The sequence below is a fragment of the Hydra vulgaris genome, chromosome 05 (assembly GCF_038396675.1).
Source record: "Hydra vulgaris chromosome 05, alternate assembly HydraT2T_AEP".
In the NCBI taxonomy this organism is placed as follows: domain Eukaryota; kingdom Metazoa; phylum Cnidaria; class Hydrozoa; order Anthoathecata; family Hydridae; genus Hydra; species Hydra vulgaris.
The window spans coordinates 26,840,001-26,861,754 of NC_088924.1; the positions used below are offsets into that span (position 1 = coordinate 26,840,001).

The 21,754-nt window shown below is 26.3% G+C and overlaps 1 protein-coding gene across 5 annotated transcripts in view; it reads right to left on the reverse strand.

The window, feature by feature from the left end:
• Positions 1-20,375, reverse strand: part of LOC136071931 (uncharacterized) — a 35,773-nt gene extending 15,398 nt beyond the window's left edge. The window contains exons 1-4 of one of the 5 annotated variants that reach the window (XM_065797767.1): positions 20,264-20,375; positions 19,874-20,034; positions 3,770-3,819; positions 3,579-3,668 (exon numbers count right to left, since the gene is read on the reverse strand). In XM_065797767.1, coding sequence (XP_065653839.1) covers positions 3,579-3,668; positions 3,770-3,808 — 129 coding nt within the window. In that variant the 5' untranslated portion in view covers positions 3,809-3,819; positions 19,874-20,034; positions 20,264-20,375. Of the gene's footprint in view, positions 1-3,578; positions 3,669-3,769; positions 3,820-9,042; positions 9,092-19,794; positions 20,035-20,263 lie in introns of those variants that run through there. The other 4 variants (XM_065797769.1, XM_065797770.1, XM_065797768.1 and 1 more) reach the window with 4 other exon arrangements.
• Positions 20,376-21,754: the final 1,379 nt, after the last annotated feature.

The window sequence follows — 21,754 nt, forward strand, 5'->3', positions numbered from 1 at the left end:
TATATATATATATATATATATATATATATATATATATATATATATATATATATATATATATATAGATCTATAGTTTGTTGGCTATGGGAAGAGCGGAAGGAAAAAAGTGATTCTTACGCCAACATATACGTCACTTTTAATTACTTTTAACTTTCGCCCAACATTTCCGTGTTGGACGAAAGTAAAAACCATTAATTTAATTACAAATTAATCGTTTTTTAAAAAAACCACAAAAACGCTAATTTAATTGACCAGAATGTTTTTAAAAACATTCTGAATGTTTTTAAAACATTTTGAATGTTTTTAACAATATAAACAATGTTTTTTTTTTTTTTTTTTTTAATAAAATGTTTTTATTTTTATTTTTTTTAATAAAATGTTTTTATTTTTATTTTTTTTACTGTAAATCATGCGCGGAGTGTTGCTACATCGACTATCTTATAGCCTGACTCGCAAGGGAGTGCTGCTACATCGACTGACAAATAGCCTGACTCGCAAGGGAGTGCTGCTACATCGACTGACAAATAGCCTGACCCGCAAGGGAGTGCTGCTACATCGACTGAGGGTTTGGTTGGGGCAGGCAATCTATCATTATTAAAAAAAAAAAATTCCGGTCTTGCATTTTAATTTTTACTTTTTGTCAACAAAATATGGAAAAAACTTTCGGACAACATCTAAGGGTTCTATATATATATATATATATATATATATATATATAAATATATATATATATATATATATATATATATATTAGGGTGCCCCAAAAAATAACATTTTTGAAAAATATATGCAGAGACCCCCTTAATGTGTTCTAATACAAAAATACTAGATAAAAAAATTTTTTGAATAAAAAATATTTTAAGGGGTCCCTCAAGACCCTCGAATATTTAATGGATCCCTAATATTTTCAAAAAAAAATTTTTCAAAAATATGTCAACCTGGTACTCAAATGAAGTGAAATTATATAAAAATTTCAAAAATAATATAGATTTTAAATATAGAATTGTTATTTTTGGTTTTATTACATGAAAAATTGAACTTTTTAACAAAAAACAAAAAAATGCATTTTTTATGTATTTTTATGACAATTTTGATAAATAAGTTGAAACTTTTCTAAATTAAATATTATTTTTGAAATTTTTATATAATTTTGCTTCATTTGAGTACCAGGTTAACATACTTTTAAAAAACTTTTTTTTGAAAATATTAGGGACCCATTAAATATTCGAGGGTCTTGAGGGACCCCTTAAAATATTTTTTATTCAAAAAAATTTTAAATCTAGTGTTTTTGTATTAGATAGAACACATTAAGGGGGTCTCTGCATATATTTTTCAAAAATGTTGTTTTTTGGGACACCCTAATATATATATATATATATATGTGTGTGTGTGTGTATATATATGTATATATATATATATATATATATATATATATATATAAATATATATATATATATATATATTTATAAACTATAACAATAAACTATAACAGTAAATATGAGAGATATTATGTTAACAAAAACAATTACAAACTAAAGAACAAAGATACTATTTTATACTAATGCAACCCCCCGGCATTGCAAATGAGAGAGAATGAGGGGGGGGGGGTCAAAAGAATTTTTTTGCGTTAATTCAAGCCACACACCAAACACACAGATATATATATATATATATATATATATATATATATATATATATATATATATATATATATATATATACACATAATGTCAAAGATAAAAGTTAGATAAGCGTTTTTACTAATTTATTATTGCTTTGTTCTTTAAGAACATTGAGCACTCTATTTGTAGAATATACTGACTAATTTTATATATATATATATATATATATATATATATATATATATATATATATATATATATATATATATATATATATATATATATATTATATATATATATACACACAAATATATGTTTATATAATTTTTAGTTTGAGATAAAAAAGCTAAGTATGTTTATAGCTAAGTTGTTGTCTGTTTTTGGCCCTTAATTATATCCAAGTGAGTTGAAAATTTTTTAAATTATCAATTTACTGCCAAGTCACAAACCAAATATCCTGATTATTTTATTCTTCCAAGTAAAATAGATATCTTTTAACTTTTTTTTGTATATATTCATTGGACTTTTTTCAATTTAAGACAATTTAATATAATCTTTTTTTTTGAACAGCTTTCTCATGAAATAGAAGAAATAAATGATTTTCATTAGAACTCAACACAAACTAAAGTAAGTGACAAAACACAAATCAAGTAGTAAAGCAAGTGATTAGGGCTGTCTAGAAAACGAGTTACAAAGTTAACTAGCTGAGTAAGAGGTGTCAGTATGCAGTGTCAGCAGTACTAGAACCAAGCCAATTATTGTGATAAGTGTTCAAGTCTCCAATGAAAACAATATTGGGCAATGGATAAAAATAAAGAGCTCAACTTTGATAAAAACAAGATTCATCATAACAAATATAAAATTAAATTAAACACATAAAAGGTACAATATCATATAAAAACAGGTTATGAAATCATACTTGAAAGATTACTAATGAACAACAATACCAATTATGTGGGAAAATGGAAAAAAAAATCTATATGCTTAAAAGACTTGAAAGTAAACATAAATTGTCCAGCATACAAACTTACAAATTGAACTCTGTCATTTATCTTTTAAATAATATGTGATAATATTTTGCAATCTATATTGAGATATGACTTTTTGAAATCTATATTGAGATCACATATAACTGATATATTAAATAATCTTAAACAAATGTTTATAAGACATATAAGAATTCAGCATAACACAGTCAAAATCATCTATAAAAAAGAAATTAAAAAATCACCTAAATACCTTTATTCCAAAATTTATCAAAAGTGACAAGTTAATAAAATAAAAAAATAAAAACATAAAGATAAAGTAAACATTAAGTAAAGCAAGGGTATGTTTACAAATAGAATTATATCATGTAAAAAAAATTAAGAAGTTTCTGAAAATTTATTTTGCATGTATAATAAATTTACAGTATGTACTTTATTTGACATTGCCTATTTGTTTTTTAAATGCGGCAACAGATCAAGGTAGGCAATAAAAGCAGCAAAGCTTATTTTATATACAGAACATTAAATGATGTATTGATTAATGAATTATATCATTATACTGATTGAAGATTTATTTTACTCAAGTAAAATGCTTAATGCTTTTTTTTTAATTGAAAAAGTTGAAGTTGAAAAGGCTTATTTAAAAATAAGGAGTTTTAACCAACGAAAACATGTTCTACTTTAAAACAAAAAAACACGGTTTGTTTTTTTTAGAAAAAATGGGTTTTTTTCAACCCTGGGTGAGCAACATAATATATTATAATGATGTCTTTAAAAAAACAGTATTTCTATCAAAATTTTACACAAAATAAAGTATAAGAGAACTTTTTAAATTTAACAGAATTTTTGTAATAAAATTATATGGATTCTGTCAAAATTAACAAAATGCAATATAAATTATAAAAATGTACAATTATAAAAATGTAAAAATAAAGAAACGTCCTCAGACAAAAATCAACATTCTATATACCTGCTTATCAACAGGATCGATAATCACTGCTTTATTCTTTGTTTTGCATCCTACTATATATGTATAAGTCCAAGACTCACTATCAAAGAGCTAATAAAAAATATTTAACCTATTAACAAGGCAAAATTATATTATTTTCACAAAAACAAAGTAAACACTACAAATTATTATAAAATCAAAACTTTAGCTACCTGCCGAAAAATAATCCGACTATTACGCAGAATACTCATATTGATATATGCTATATATAATAATTAGATAATAAAAATAATGATATATATATATAAATATATACATACATATATATATATATATATATATATATATATATATATATATATATATATATATATATATATATATAAATATATATATATCTTATTTATATATATCTATTATATATATATATTTATTATATATATATATATATTTATATATACATATATATATATATATATATATATATATATATATATATATATATATATATATATCTATTATTTATATATATCTATCATATATATATTTATTATATATATATCTATTATATATATATATCTATTATAATTATATATATATATATACATATATATATATATACATATATATATATATACATACATACATATATATATATATATATATATATATATATATATATATATATATATATATATATATATATATATATATATATATATTGCTATTAGATGCACTCGAAATATATTTCATATATTTCGAGTGCATCTAATAGCAATATATCTAATTTTGTTTTTTTGCAAATTGTTTAGTAATATTACTTCTTGTTTAGTGAAAACTGGAAAAAATGACTGGAGACACGACACTAATTTTAAAGCAATGCAGAGCACTACTATTCATTTGGGAAAAGGATAGATTTGAAAAGACTTGGTACATCTCAAGCTATTGATTGTCTTACTAAAAAAATGTAGCTTACTGTACAACATTGGGACTCTGTTATTAAGTGAATTATCATTAAAATTTTGATGATGGCTTCTGAAAATATGGCATTCCGTGGGTCATCAGACCAAATTTATTCAGAAAATAATGGGAAACTCTTAAATATCATAGAACTACTTTCAAAGTTTGATCCAGTGATGGAAAAACATTTAAATAGACAAGTTGAGAATCCTAATCGAACTCATTATTTGGGAAAGAATATTCAGGAAGAATTAACTCAATTAATTAGCAAAGCAACAAAAAATTTTATGTATGATAAAAAGGGCTAAGTATTTTTCCATTATTGTAGATTGATAATAGCCACAAAGAGCAAATGTCTATTATTATACATTACGTTAACATTGCAAAACAATTGAATAACCAGGTTATTAGTGTCACAATTCAAGAAAGCTTTATAGGATTCATAAATGTAATAGATACTACTGGATTAGGAATTACTGAAGAAATTTTGAATTCATTGGAATCAAATAATCTATCTGTCATGGATATTTGTGGACAAGGATATGATAATTGATCCAATATGAAAGGTAAAAAAATTGGTGTACAGAAGCGTATAACTTATATAAATTCACGAGCCTTTTATATTCCTTGTGTCTGTCACTCCTTGAATTTGGTTGTTGCAGATGCAGCCCAAGGATGTTTAGAAATAATGAAATTTTTTTCACAAATTCAAGGTATATATAACTTTTTCTCTGCGACTACAAAGCGTTGGCAAATTTTTGAATCAAAATGTTGCAAATTAACAGTAAAGTCATTAAGTACCAGGTGGGAAAGTCATGTGAATGCTGTTCGTGTTCTAAAATTGGGAATAAAAGAAATCTATTGTGCATTGAAAGAAGTTGTTAACATTGAAAAAGATTCTATTACTAGATTAACTGCTGAATCACTTGCATCAAAATTAGACAGTTTTGAATTCTTATGTGGTGTTGTGGTTTAGCACGATGTATTGACTGAAATTAATTGTACCAACTGTAGATATGAAGATTGCTGCAAATGCATTAAAGAAAACTATTGATTTTTTTGTTACTAAACACACTGAAGATTCTTACAAAATATATATTTCAAAAACCAAAACTCAAGCTAATGATGCAAATTTGACTGACGAATTCAGTTATTTCACGTGAAAGAGCAAGAAAAAGAAAAAGATTTCTCGATGAAGAACCTTTTGAAGAAGACGGTGATATGCAACCAAGTCAAAAATTCAAAAAGCAGTTTTTTGATGTTCTCTTTAAAATAACTAAAGAATCGATAAATGAATGATTTGAAAGCTTTTCAAGTACAATAGAACTGCTTGAGTTTTTGTATGATGTTAAAGATATTGATAAAAAAAAAGAAGACATAATTAATAAATGCAGATTATTGGAAAAAGTATTGACTCATGGTGAATCAAAAGATGCATATTCAGAGGATTCGTTTCTGGAACTTAACTTGTTTTCACAGAAATCAGATGGGAAGAAAATCACCGAAATCTGTACTTAAATGGATTTATGATAATCAGCTTGAAGAACTGTTTCCTAAGGTTTGTATTTCCCTACAAATATTATTAACACTACCTGTAACAGTGAGTACAGGGGAACATTTTTCCAAATTAAAATTAATAAAAAACTATTTACGATCAACAATGGGTCAGGAACATTTAAATAGTTTATCAATCATTTTCACTGAAAACAAAATTGCTGAATTTGTGGATATTGATACTTAAAGATTAAATTTTGCAAAATCTAAATATGTTTAAAATCAATAAAATTGTTAAAAAAAAAAAAATTACATTTTTCGCGAGCAAGTAAACGCTTGCAAGCTCACTTGAAATTTAAATCTAAAAGGCACCTAATTTATTCTCGTACACATAAAATGTTTCACGAGCCGGCTCTGTATATATATATATATATATATATATATATATATATATATATATATATATATATATATATATATATATATATATATATATATATATATATAAAATAAATACATCAACTTTTAATTACTTTAGACTTTTGTTCAACATTTCTGTGTTGTCAGAAAGTTAAAACCATTAATTTAATTACAAATTAATCGTTTTTTAAAAAACCCGCAAAAATGCAAATTTAATTGACCAGAATGTTTTTAAAACATTCTGAATATTTTTAATAATATAAAGAATGTTTTTATTTTTATTTTTTATTTACTGTAAATCATGCACGAAGTGTTGCTACATCGAGCATCTTATAGCCTGACTTGCAACAGAGTGCTGCTACATCGACTGACAAATAGCCTGACTCGAAAGGGAGTGCTGCTATATGGACTGTCTTATAGCCTGAATTGCAAGGGAGTGCTGCTACATTGACTGAGGGTTTGCTTGGGGCAGGCAGTCTATCAAGTAATAAAAAAAAAAATCCAGTCTTGCATTTTAATTTTTACTTTTTGTCAACAAAATATGGAAAAAACTTTCTGACAACCAGTTAGGAGTTATATATATATATATATATATATATATATATATATATATATATATATATATATATATATATATATATATATATATATATATATGATCATATAAAACATACCATAAATAAAATTGCAAAGATAAGTGGATATATTGATAGAATAAGTTAATATTTAACTCAATAAACCAAAAAAATGTTCTTCCAAACTATATTTGCTCCCCACTATGAATACTATTTTTCTATTTTCCTTAATGTAAACCATAACTTATATTAACTTGTTTCTCCGCTCAGCAGCCTTGTTCGTTAAGGTTTGTGTTATGAAATTATAGAGTTGAGAAAAGCTCCTTGATTAGAAGTAGTCTCCTAGACTGTAGTAGCTCAGCCATGGGGAGGTAACATTAGGAAAAAAAATTATAAGTCTCATAGAAAACAAAACAATGAGAAATATATAAAAATGCGACAGACCTTACAAAACAGAAATGCTGAAATGGCTCGTTTGGATCAGTGTAAAAAAAAGAATAATTATTAAATCATCATGTTTCACTTGTTTTTCATCTCAAAAATGCAAAAATTATATATTTCATATCTCTGATACAAAAAACAGATCTCAAAATCATTGTAGAGGAAATCTTCTTGAAATTTGGTTAGAAAAATTCAACTCAAAAGCTTAATTGAGATTTGGATTTCATAAAAAGAAAAAAAAATGAATAAGGAAAGAGAAGATTGCTGTACCAGCCCAAATTCTCAGTCGATGTAGCAGCACTCTTTTGTGGCAACAGGCTTTAAGATAGTCAATATATGTACTGAAGCCCTCTTCTGAGGGCTTCAGATACTAATTATTTTTGAGATTATTTCTTCATAATCATTTTTAAGATTAATGAATTGTAAATATAGTTAATGATTGTTTTAAAGCTAACAATGAATTAGCATTACTTGTAAATAATTGTGTATGTATAAAGACATAATTGTATATAATATAAAGACATAATTGTGAATACCAAGATAATTAGTTTGTTTACGAATTATATTGAATTGCATGAAAATACATGAGGCATTTTATGCTCAACTTGTAAAGATCTTTTTAATGTGAAACAACATAAATGATTTTTCATTTGATCAGATCAAATTTGAGTTTTTTTTCAAGGTATGCTTTCCCTTTTATTTATGCTACAGGCTGCAACACTGAGTTGCTGTAATACAACAACTCAAAATAATTTATTGAACCCATTCTATTTAATTGTGAGTTAAAACTATAGAATACTAGACAAACTAACTATTTTCATGGTAGCTAATCTAAAAGAGTGGTTTAAAACTGAATAACAAAATAGCTAACAAATTTATTTAACTGAAATTCATAAAAAAAAATTTTCAAACATTAAACCAGAACTAACTAACTATATAGTGTAGATTTATTTTAATTTCTTGTAAAAGTTACTAAACTAGCATTAAGCTGCTAAATAAATAAATAAGTTTTATCAAAAGTTTACTAGTAAATTTTACTAGTATACTAATAGTATACTATAAGTTATATATTATAACTTATATTAGAATCTGATATAAGTTATATAACTAATATATAACTAATATATAACTAATTCTAACTATATTATATAGTTAGAATTAATATATTTAGTTTATATTTATAATATAATTTTTGAAAATTTTATAATTTTTATAATAATAATTTAACTTATATAATTTATATGACATATATAATACAATTTATATAATATATATATTATATTATATAATATATTATAATATATTATATACAACATAATTTATATATTATATAAAATAAGTTTTATAATATAATTTTGTAATTTTTATAAAAATAACTTAGTTTATATTTATAATATAATATTTAGTTTATATATAGTATATATAAACTAAATATATAACTTCTAATTTAGATGTTAACTGAAAAAAATTTATTAGATGTTAACAGAAAAATATTCAATATTTGATAAGGTTATATGTATAACTATATCAAATATTGAAAAAGAATTGTAAACTATTTTCAAAAACGCTTTTATATTGCACTAGCTTAAGCATACCAAAATTTGTTCGATGTAAAACACAGCAGAAAGCTTTTTTATTAAAATGTTGTTAAACACGGTAGTAATTAAAATGCGATCTGTAAACTGCAAACTGTGAACCGGTAAATTGTAAATTTAACCGAATTGCACGGCTATAAATCGTCACTTTAATTTTTTCCTTGAAGTTACGGTAGTGATTTCTTTTTATTTATTCTTTTCATCACCCAAAATTACAGGTAAAAAATACAAAGGGCATAAGACTAATAGTTTATATTCAAAGTTGAAATTCTAATTTAGATTCTTCTTGGAATGCTTTCTTCCATCAAATTTTTGAATATCATTCTTTGTTCTCTGATGTTCCAGAATTCAAAGGACTAGTTTAAAACTTCCGCTATATTATCTTCTACGTCATCGTTACAGCGTTTGATAATGATTTTTTTCCCCTTAATCAAACGCTGAATGAAGTTTAGCTCCAGGCAGTTGCAAATTTTCATTACATTGTTGATGAAGCAGTTCTCCTTATTAACATCAGATGTTTGAGTTAAAATCAAGGAAAAACAAGTCGGATTGGTCAGTAATCAGATAAACAAATTCAATTTGTTTCGAACGAGGTTGGTTGATATATCATCATCAATTTTAAAGTAGGAATGCAGATAGTTATTGCTGTATTTTTAAATACTAAAGAGAAATTTTAATGCTGATCTTCCAACAGCGTCTAATCTATTAAGAAAAGTATTGTTATAAACACAAATTTCTAATCCGTATGATAGATTTGGTATAGCCAGAGATATGAACAAATTGACTATAGTTAATGGTTGACAAAAACGAAGTCCAGATTTTATAAGAGCTCATTATTAAGCTTCACGGAAAAACCGTTAATTTGTATAACGTTTTTTATAACTAAACTGTTACCAGAGATAATAAACTCGGTTTTTTCTGTGTCTAATTTGATATAGAGGTTTTGACATTGCGTTTGAACTTCATTAATCAACTTTTGAAGCCCAGAAAGAGTAGGACTTTGCAGGATTATATTATCTGCATAAGCAATAGTACCAGTGTATAAACCCATTGCTGTTGTTCCAACTTTACAATCGGAAATAATTTACTTAATATATTTTCATTGTAGATGTTGTATAAATGTGGCGATAAAATGGATTCTTGTCGCACACCTTGAGACAAGCGGAAATTATTTGATTTATGTCCAAGGTATGATATATTAGCTGTACCTGAGCGGTATAATGATAGTAGTGCGCGAACTACTGATAGCGGTAAGTTTTTGCAGGGTAGAGCTATTTGCTTGAAACCAAGTTGATGAGAGTGGCTGTCTGATATTTCCGGACATACTTGCATAATAATATATTCAAAAAGTTTTTTCAAGATAGGAGTGATACTAATACCGCAATAGTTATCTGAATTATTAAGAGATTTTTATTGGATTTTACTATTGGAATAATTATGGAAGTTGATAAGTAATCCGGCACAGCTCCATTATTAAAGATACTGTTATAAAACTTTGAAAGCTATGTAAGGAGGTTGTTGTTAGAAGAATATTTAAGATGTTCTGCAGTAAATCCACAAGAGTCACATGATCTATTAGACTTTAGCTTACGAATACAAGATTCAATGTCGGAAGTTGATAAGAGTATTTTATTAGGTTCAACTATAAGTTGGGGAATATTGCGGTGTCCTGAATTATTGTTAGTAATTGTGGGAATGTTAAGAATCCTATAAAAGTTTTGTCGAAATTCATCTACAATTTCTTTTCTATCTTGTCTGTTATTTATCGTAAAAATACGAGTGTTTGGATTAAATTTAATTTTTCGGATACTGTTCCAAAACTTTTAAGGCTTAGTTTTTAAAAGATATTCAATGTTTTTAGTAAATGTATTGATTTTTAGGTTATGAGCTGCTTTTACAATTTTACGAAAACTTTTACGAGTTAGCTTGTATTTGTTAGATGAAATGGATTCCTGTGATCTGTTATAGTTACATTTTTTCTATTCCTTAAAGTGGAATGAGAGAATGTCTTTTCATAATTTATTTTCTGGTGTCCACCATGATTTAGAGTAAATGCAAAATTCTTTTGTTTGAAAACATTCTTCCATTGCTAAAGTGGCAGCATTATTTATTTTTTCGCATGTTGTTTGAGTTTTTTTTTTTATTGCTTCTCCAATAAAAGTGTAATCTTTGAAGAATTAATATGTGTAGCGATGGGTAAATGGCCACTCATGTTTAAATGTGAAGGAGGAATAATTTTACAGTTTGTAAAGCACATTGATGATTCTTTTAAGACTGCTATATGATTGATTTAAGATGAATTATTTAGCATTTTATGCTTATAGGTATAGGTAGGACCAGTATCACTAATTATATATAAAAAAAAAGTTCATTTGTTTCAAGAAAATTAGATAAATGCTTAAAAAAGTTGCTTCGTATTTGGTTATTTCGAACTTCAGTGTCATGTATATTTTTTGGAAATGACTGAAAATCGCCAGCAATTATACACTCTCCTTCATCTTCGTATGTGTTAATGATGTAGGCAATTACACTAAGTTGAGACAGATATTGTTCTAATGATTCAGAAGTATTTTTGCATCAAGTAAGATAAACTCCAATAAAAATAAAAACACTGTTGCCATATGAATCTTTTACTGCAAGAATGAGTTCATCTTCGTGAATTACGTGAAGAGAAAGTAGAAAGTTTTTACAAACTAAAAAAGCATTTCCCCCAAAAAGTCTTCCGTATTTTTTCTTTTCAGCAGAGTGAAAAAAAATTGATTGTTAATTCTAATTGGTTGATTTTTTTTCTTTTATTTAAAGAATGCACGCCCAAACCAAAACCCTTAATTGATGTATGTGCGCTTAACTGCGCCTATCCCTAAATCAGTCGATGTATGTACACTCACTGCGCCTATCCCTATATCAGTGGATGTATGTACACTCCCTGCGCCTATTCCTATATCAATCGATGTATGCAAATAATAAAAAATAAATGTAACTTTCAATATACAACATTATTAATAACTTTCAATAAAAAATAGTTAAAAAACATTAAAAAAGATTTTTCTAAGTGAAGGATTCGATCCCGGATGACCGTGGTAGATAGGGGTGAGGAAAACCGGATATTCAGTCCGGTTTTTAAAATCGGATTTTAACAAACTAGATTGGATTTCCAGTTCGGTTTAAAATCTGAAGTTGGAACTTCCAACTATGGGTGAGCAAAACCAAATATCCGGAATAGGCTAATTGAAATCACCCCGAGTTAAAATTTCCAAGTTGGAAGTTTTAATTAGAGTAGAGCAAAACCAGATATCGGATCCGATTCGTTAAAATCCGAATCCGATTTCAACAAACCGGACCGGATATCCAATTTTGTTCACCCCTAGTGGTAGATGAACCAATGAGATACCACAATGCTAAATTTGCAATATGAAGCTGCTACTCTTTTTAAATTTGTACAAATAAAACTTTCAAAATTAACCAACTATATTCGCAGCCGTGACTTAAGATAAACCAATAAAACTTTACTACCGTGACTTTAAGATAAAAAATTAAAGCAACGGTACTGTTGCGCTAGACACGACGTTTTTATATATTTGGAAAGTGTAAGACTATCTGGAAATAATTATTTTTTTACCTAAAGTAATTGCTATAAAAAATCTTCTCGAGATTAAGTAGTGATGTTTGTAATACTTTTATTAAACTGCTTGTCTGTTGTTAAAATAAAATAAATCATATACATTTTTAAATTAAAATTTTTTTATCAGAAAATGTGCATGGAAAGTGCTTGCAAATTTCTAACTTATGTAAACTTCATATCATGTTATGATAAAATTTATTTAAAATTTTACTTTTACTTAAAAATTGTTTTATTAAATAATGTTAAAATAAAATAGTATAGTATGCCTAAGTGGTCGAAGAGGTTAGCTCGTTACGCTTTTAAAGTGTTTTTTTTTTTAACTTTTTATATCGATTGTAATTAAACAACACATTTTAAGCGGGTCTTCTAAATACTATTTAGAATACCCGCTTTAGGCACTAATGTCCGATCCACTGCAGCGGTTCGGACAGCGACTACCGAAGCGTTCAAAATTTTTTAAAGTTAGAAGTTTTTAGGTTATTCATTTTTATATGCGCGTCTATTCATTTTTATATGGTGTTTATTCATTCTTATATGCTTATTTATTCATTCTTATATGCGTTTTAAAAAAAGCACAGCTTTTTCAAAACAAATTGTTCTTGTTTTCTGCTAGACGAGGTTAAAAATACGAGGACTTTTTACGTTCGATTATGGTTTATTTAAGGTAAAAACTACCACCCTCCTTCCCTTACTTAATTTAGTATTAGATCTTTGTTTAATTTTATTGATAAATTTATTGATTGATTAAATTATTATTTATCTAATTATTCATTTATCTAGATTTAAATATAACTATTTATCATTATTATTAATGCAAAAATATTTACCATTATTTATTACCAAATATTTACAAATATTTATATTGGGTGGCAGAGAAAGTAGCCAATCGAAAAACAAAGAAAAGTGTTACAAAAGAGTACATTGAAATGCTTAAGCATTTAGTTGAGAGAAATGAATCTACAACAAGTATTTCCCTTTCTCTTAATTATCTAAGTGCACAGTTTAAAATCTTGTCGTTAAGTTGAACAAAGAAGAATTCAAAGGAGAAAGGCTTCAAAATTAGGATGGGTTAATCAGGAAACTTACAAATATTATGGATACTACAGTGTTTAATTTTACAACCATATGTGTAGTTACATAAATCCAGCGCTGGCTCGGCAACCATTTTTTAAATTAATAGCAGTGGCAACAACCTAATTGATATTTTAAATATATCTATATAAAAACATAAAAGCCTATTTATTGTTTATATAAAACTATATTAGAGATTTTATGGGTAGTTGACTCGCTTATAAACGCGTATAGAAAAATGAATAAACACGCATATAAGAATGAATGACCCTAATTAAATTATGAACTTTTTTTTTAATTTAAGAGAGACTTTCTGTAAGAATCAGGCAAAAATACAACTTTTTTAGAGTGACCCTCTTCAAAATTGCTGATTTTTTAATATGTTGTTGCTATTTATACTGATTATTATTCATCTTGTTCATGATATTCTTAAATTTTTTGATGAAAACAAATATACTTTAGGCGTTTTTATTGATCTCAGCAAGGCTTTTGACACTGTAAATCATTGTATTTTATTAACCAAATTAAAAAATTACGGTATTAAACACTCGAACCTTAAATGGTTTAAAAGCTATCTGTCAAATAGACAGCAATATATTTCTCATAATAACGGAAAAACTAACAACATGAATATATCTTGTGGAGTACCGCAAGGATCTATATTAGGACTGCTCTTATTTCTAGTATATGCGGTAGTGGTGTAGTGGTAAGAGCGCTCTCTTTGTAAGCGAGAGGTTCTGAGTTCGACTCCCACCACGTCCCTGGAAGTACCGCGCTCAACTTAATTTCTCCGCGCAGTGGCCTTGCTCGGCAAGGTTCGTGTTTCGGAGTTAAAGAGTTAAGAGAGGGTTGCACCACGAATAACAACTAAAAAAATAAAAAAAACACAAAAAAATGAGTAGCCTCCTCGACTGTAGTGGCCCCCCTCGGGCCTTGGGGAGGTGAATAATCTAAAAAAAAAAAAAAGTATATCAATGATATAAGCAAATCTTGTAATGTATTAGACACAATCTTGTTTGCAGATCTATTATGCAAAACTATTTTATGCTCACAGTGATATAAAAATTTTATTTAAAACTGTAAACACAGAACTACTATACCTTGCTGAATAGTTTACAGCAAACAAATTATCTCAATTAAAAATTCAAAGACAAAATTCCATTAAAACTCCCAAATGTTTGTATTAACAATTGCGAAATAAAAAGAGAAGTATCATTACAATTTCTAGGAGTACTTTTTGACGAAAATGTAACATGGAGAGATCATATAAAATATATTGAAGGTAAAAGATCAAGGAGCATTGGCCTACTTTATAGGTCAAAATCTTTTTTAAATTCAAGTTGTTTAAAACTCTTATATTTTTCTTTTATTCATTCCTTTTTTAATTACGCTAATATTGCATGGTGTAGTACCAATAAAAATAAATCAAAAAAACTCTTTAATATGCAAAAACATTCAATCAGAATTATATTCAATGAAAACCGCTATACACCCTGCCAACCTTTATTTATTAAGTTAAATATACTAAATATCTACCAAATAAATATTTATCATTTTTATGTTCAAAATTCATAAAAGTATTATACCAAAAATTTTTCAAAAAAAATCAGAATATATACTTAACTAGATATTCAAATAACACCTATATACAATCCAAAGGTTATTTTGCGGCAACTGAGTTTTCAATTTCAATTAGAGGACCAAAGGCATGGAATAAAATACTCACGACTGAACTTAAGACTCTTACAATGTTAAATGAGTTCAAAGCTAAACTTAGACAGTCATTACTAAAAATTAATCTACCACAAAACTATTTCTAAAAATGTAAAATATCCTTACGATTAATCTATCAATTAAATGAAAAGTATATTAATTTTAGAAACGCTTAAATTAAATGCACTGGGTAACTTTTCAAATTTATTTATGTTTTTGATGTTTAATATGTGTTGTTATTCTTTTTATTTTTTGATCCTTCGACATTGGTTTTGTTATTTAAAGTTTAATATTTAAAATAATAATAATAATAAAAATTAATTCATGATTTTATAATATTAAAAATTAAATTTTTCCGTGCTTTTAAGAAGAATATGTTTAAGTTTTTTTTTTACCAATTTTATGTTTGTTTATTTTATATTATTAAAGGAAGTACTTATTTTAAAAAAAAACTTTATATTTACGGAATTTATCAAGGGGCTTGGCGATAAGACATATTAGTCTTCTTCTCGCCCCTGCTACATATATATCTTTTTTATTAACATACGGTTGGTATATATTTAAACGGCAAAAAATACGCGAAAAATGATTTTTTAAGTCATTTTTGATCTTCGTTTTCATCCAAAGTCGTGATTATTCCATTATTATTTTTTTAAATTATAAATCTTCAACTAGTTAAGTACTTTAAAATATAAAAAAACATATGGGCAAGTAAAGGCTTAGTCACAAAATCCAACTCAAAAATGAAAGTTAGATGAGCAAGAAATAGTAAATATTTTTGCGAAATCAGATAATGCTAACTGTTATCATGCTAATTATTTAGTCGAATCTATGTACAAGCTCTGCAAAAATAAGAATTTTAAACTTCTACGGTACGACTTTAATGAGCCTTGCTGTGGAAAAGACCAATGCGATAGGGAAAGTGCATCCGCTAAAACAATATTGAGAAGTTGTGTAGATGCTGGCAATGACATAGTAACAACAAAAGATGTTGCAAAAGCAGTGAAATACGGATATGGCATCAAAAACGCTATGGTTAGCGTTGCAAAAATTGAGAATGTTACTTTAACTGGTCCTAAAATTCCAAATATAAGCAACTACCACTCCTATGAGTTCTAAGAAGACTACATGACTTTGTGGCAATAATATGAAATTGGAGAAGGAGTTAAAGTGCTATACAACAACCTTTCAGTTGAACCATCAATTGAACTGATTGTTCCATTCACAAGTAAGGAAACTTTCAGTGAAAAACTCTGGGAAAAAATAAGAAAAGAAATTATGGTTTAAATACACTACATTTTTGCCAGGAGATAGGTTGTATGGAATATTTTGAAACAATTATCGAGTTATACTCTCAAAAGTTCAAAAATTTAGGTTGGGCATTACCAACAAGAAAGACGTTTCGTTTTTCCATAAAGCAGAAAAAGCTACTTTATGAATACTTCATAACTGGAGAAAATACAGGAAAGAAGATGTCACCAGAAGAAGTTAATACACTGATAAGAAAATATCTTACCGCGGACGAGTTCGTTTCAAGCCAACAAATAAGATCTTTGTTTTCTAGATGGAGTAATTTATTAAGAATTGGAAAATTGACTGCACCGACTATTGAAGAAAATGGTAACAATGAATTTAAAGATGAAGAAGCCGAGAAATATCTGTTATATGGAAGAAAGATGATTGAGTGGCAATTGTTCACAAAAATCAATGGTATCCAGGAGTTGTTGCAGAGGTAAACAAAAAAAATAAAAAGTTAAAAGTTAATAGCAATGATAACAATATTAAAATTTAAATCATTATTTATTATAGAAGTATTATGTTTCATTATGTTATTCATAAATTTTTTAAAATTTGTTTTAATATTTTCAGATAAATGAAGACGGTACTGTAGTTGACTGCATGAAAAGTGTATCTTTTGGAAAAAATTGTTATCGATGGCCTAATCAGAAAGATAGCATTGTATATTCTGATGACAACATCTTATGTAAAATAAGTCCCCCGACTCCAATTAATCAAACTGGCAATTACTTCTTAGCAACAAATGATTTTGAAGAAGCTAACAAACTAATGAACAAATGAAATTTAAAAAATAAATTAAGAAATTAACTGTAAAACAACGTATGTTTTTTTGAATAACTATCAAATGTGCGCATACCCCACAACTATTATTTTTCTATCTGATCATTAAAAGAAAAATGTTCACGTTTCTCTTATACTATTTCTAGTAAACCCAGGGCTTTAGCCATTATGTTGTTACGAAAATGCGCCAAATGACTAAACTTTCATTTTTGAGTTGGATTTTGCGACTAAGCTTTTACTTGCCCATAGTTTTTTTATATTTTAAGGTAACTAACTAGTTGAAGATTTAAAAATAAAAAAAAAAGTTATGGGATTCTCGCGGCTTTAGATGAAAACGAAGATTCAAAAAGACTAAAAATAAATTTTTGCGTACTTTTGATGCATGATATTCAGACAGGCCAAAGTCTTTGTTTTATCTCAGTTATAATTTTTATATCTAAACTAGCTAATAAACAATAATCAAGTGCATTTCCTAATTTAAAGTATTTAGTTTGTACTTTTTTTAAGTTTAAAAATGCTTACCCACCATTTAGTCAAATTTTTTTAAAAATTTAAACAAACTTTGACATTTAATATCTAAAGAACCCATGAATACTTTCTGCAAAAATTTTGGAATTGAGCTTCTAGTGTGAATATCAACAACAAATAAAAAAATAAGTGATTTTGAAGAGGGTTGCTATTGAGCCTCACCTGATTCTTACAGAAAGTTTCTCTTAAACCTTTATAAGGTAGACAGTAAGTATAATTTTTCTACCGCCTACTAAAAAACTATCGAAGTAAGGAATAATTATTGAAATGGTCCGTAAGCATTTTTGTTTCATTCAATAAGATCAGATAACTAGCTTGCACATCAAATTTCAGAATGCCAGGCCGTTGGTGCAAACGTTAGCCAACGCTTCTAACGCTGTTTCAGCGTTTGCCCAAGGTGGCGCCCAGACTAAAAGGTAGCAACCCTTTTTTTGTTTCTAATTTGGAATCCCGGAAACTAACCTTTTATATAGAAGTTAGCTACTAAATTGCTTGCGGGTTTGTCTTTAAAAGTAATCTGTTTTCATTAACAAATCTTTTCATTTTTAAAATATTGCTTGTGGGTTTGTAATTTTTTTCCATGCTTTATATAAGGTTACTTTCTATATATATATGTTTGTGTGCCACAAAATTTGAAATCAATTTTTGAAAGCTTTTTTCTCAACCAATTTTGCTCAAATTTTGCACACTTAATCATTTTCGATGACAATACAAGGAAATGGAAAAATTTGACCAAAAAAAGTTAATTAAGTTAACAAAAATTTAATTTGTATTTCCCCATAAGAACACTGAATTAATAAAAAAAAAATTTAAAAACGTAACAGTAATTTTTCCTTCTACAAAAGATAACAAAAAAAGAATTTCTAGGCCCAATAGAATTCTGCTTGCATAAAGCATGGATTTGAAAAAATAATTTTTTTTTGATTTACTAGTTTAAAACCTTTTTTTAATAACTTTTTTTTTTAAATAAAATTTTTTTTTTAATAAAATTGAAAAAATAACTTACAACATACTTTTGTTTAATATTAATATAAAAATATACTACATATGTGGGAGGACGAGAGTGGCAATGCAAACGAAATAGTCGTACTTTATATTATATTACTTTTATATAAAAAATTTTTATCTTTTAAAAAAAACGTATTCTGCTCCTTTAATCAGGAAATCCGTTTTTTTAATAAGAAGAATAATAAGCTCGATTTAATTACAAACGCATTGCTAAATATCGTAACTCTCTGTAAAAACCAAAAAGTAGAAAATAAAATATAGCAAGAACATTTGCTAAAAAATATAATCTTTTTTGTACTAAAAAGTAGAAAGTAAACATTTTAATTTATTTTTAATAGTGCAGTAAACTAAAGATTGACAGATACGTTTCTATATAAGCCTTGTGCAGACCTGTCAATCTTTAGTTAACTGAACTATTAAATTTAAATTAAAAAGTTTATTTTCTACTTATACATATGTATGTATATATACATATGTAGTATATCGTTGTCTTCGTCGTTATATATAATTTGAACACATAAAAAACCATTATAATATAAGAAATAAGAAATACTGGTGATGCAAATACAAATTTTACATAAACAATATATGACTTCGAGACATTAAAGCAAGTACCACAAAACAAACCATTTGTACGTTGAAGAAATTATTTACAAAACAGTAACAGAACAGAAAGAAATTTTACATTATTATCAAAAATCAATAAAATTGGGTCAAATGTATTTAAATACCGTTACCAGCAAAGCTTTGTCAAGGCTGGCAACTCGAGGAACAAAATTTTAAGGCACAGATAAAAAAAAGCCTTCTTACTGTCGCTGACCTTGTTGCAAAATAAGCTGTAGTTCTTTCGTTCTTTTAATGTCGCCTTATCGTGTGTAAGAAATATAATTCATAACTTTACACTTCAATACATAACTTTATACGTCAATGTATAACACAACGTGCTGAATCTCATGCACAAAACGTACTTGCTATCACGTAGCAAATATAAAAAGAAAACAACTATAAAACATGTTTACAATACAATAGAGCTAATTTATTACTATAATAATTTTAGAGATAATATATTAATATTGATAATAATAAGAACTTTTGCTCTACAATAGGGATTTAAATTAAATCCCTAAAAAAAAAAAATTATCTCTATTGTAGAGAATAATAAATCACAAGACATTTAAAAAATTTTATTTTATGCTATACTTTTCGAGTAACTTCAGTTCAGTTCGAGAATGTTTGCAATAAGTTGATATACTTTACCGGTTTTTGCATTCGTTTAAAACAACCATGACATTCATTTAAAACATTGTGACAATCAATTAAAACAATCGTGATTTTCAACTAAAACATTTAACGCATGCGCAATCTCAACATTCTATATTATTCACACAAAAAAAGGGTCTATATTAGGGTTGTTCGCTGTAAACAAAAACTTACGAAATTTTCGCATTTTTATCTTCCGTATTTCAAGTTGTTATTGCGGAAGTTGTTCTTTCGCAAATTCACCTTCCGTAATGCGTTATACGAAAAAAATAAATAATAATTATTCCGTAATAGCTCTTTACGAAAAGAAACTTGTGAAACAAATCATTTCGAAAGAATACTTGCGTAACAGTTCCTTACGGAAGGAGCGTTTCGGAATGTTTCGGAGCGTTTCGGATAAAAAAAAGCTAAAAATTTCTACCTTAGGGTAGGATATGTGATATACCCTTAGTAAGGTATAATTTTCTACCTTATAAGGTAAAAAATTATACCTTACTAAGGGTATACCACATATCCTACCTTAACTAAAAATTTCTACCTTTATTTTTTAGTGTGTATATATATATATACCTTTATTTTTTAGTGTGTATATATATATATATATATATATATATATATATATATATATATATATATATATATATATATAATATATATATATATATATATATATATATATATATATATATATATATATATATATATATATATACAGTGACCTTGAAATATTAAGAAAGTTAGGACGAGGGTGGGGAGGGGGAGGGGGGAGGGGGAAGGAGTTGCTGAAACAGAATATAAGGGGGGTCTAACGCAACTACAATCTAAATTAAAAAAACTGAAACTTTGAGTTAGTTTGACGGAAAGGACAATATATATATATATATATATATATATATATATATATATATATATATATATATATATATATATATATATATATATATACTTGCATATATATGTAAATATATATATATATATATATATATATATATATATATATATATATATATATATATATATATATGTATATATATATATATATATATATATATATATATATATATATATGTACATATATATATATATATATATATATATATGTATATATATATATATATATATATATATATATATATATATATATATATATATATATATGTATATATATATATATATATATATATATATATATATATATATATGTATATATATATATATATATATATATATATATATATATATATACAGTGAGCGAGTGAGGTAAAGATTGTTACGCCGCTAAAATATAAATAGAAAAATCAGAAACTTTGAGTTAGTGTTGAGTGAAAGGACAACGCTTCCTCCGCAACATGTCCCTATACCAGTGTTTACATGCATTAATATTTATCAAGTACCGACTTTGGTTCACTTCCGACATTCGGTTGTTTATTG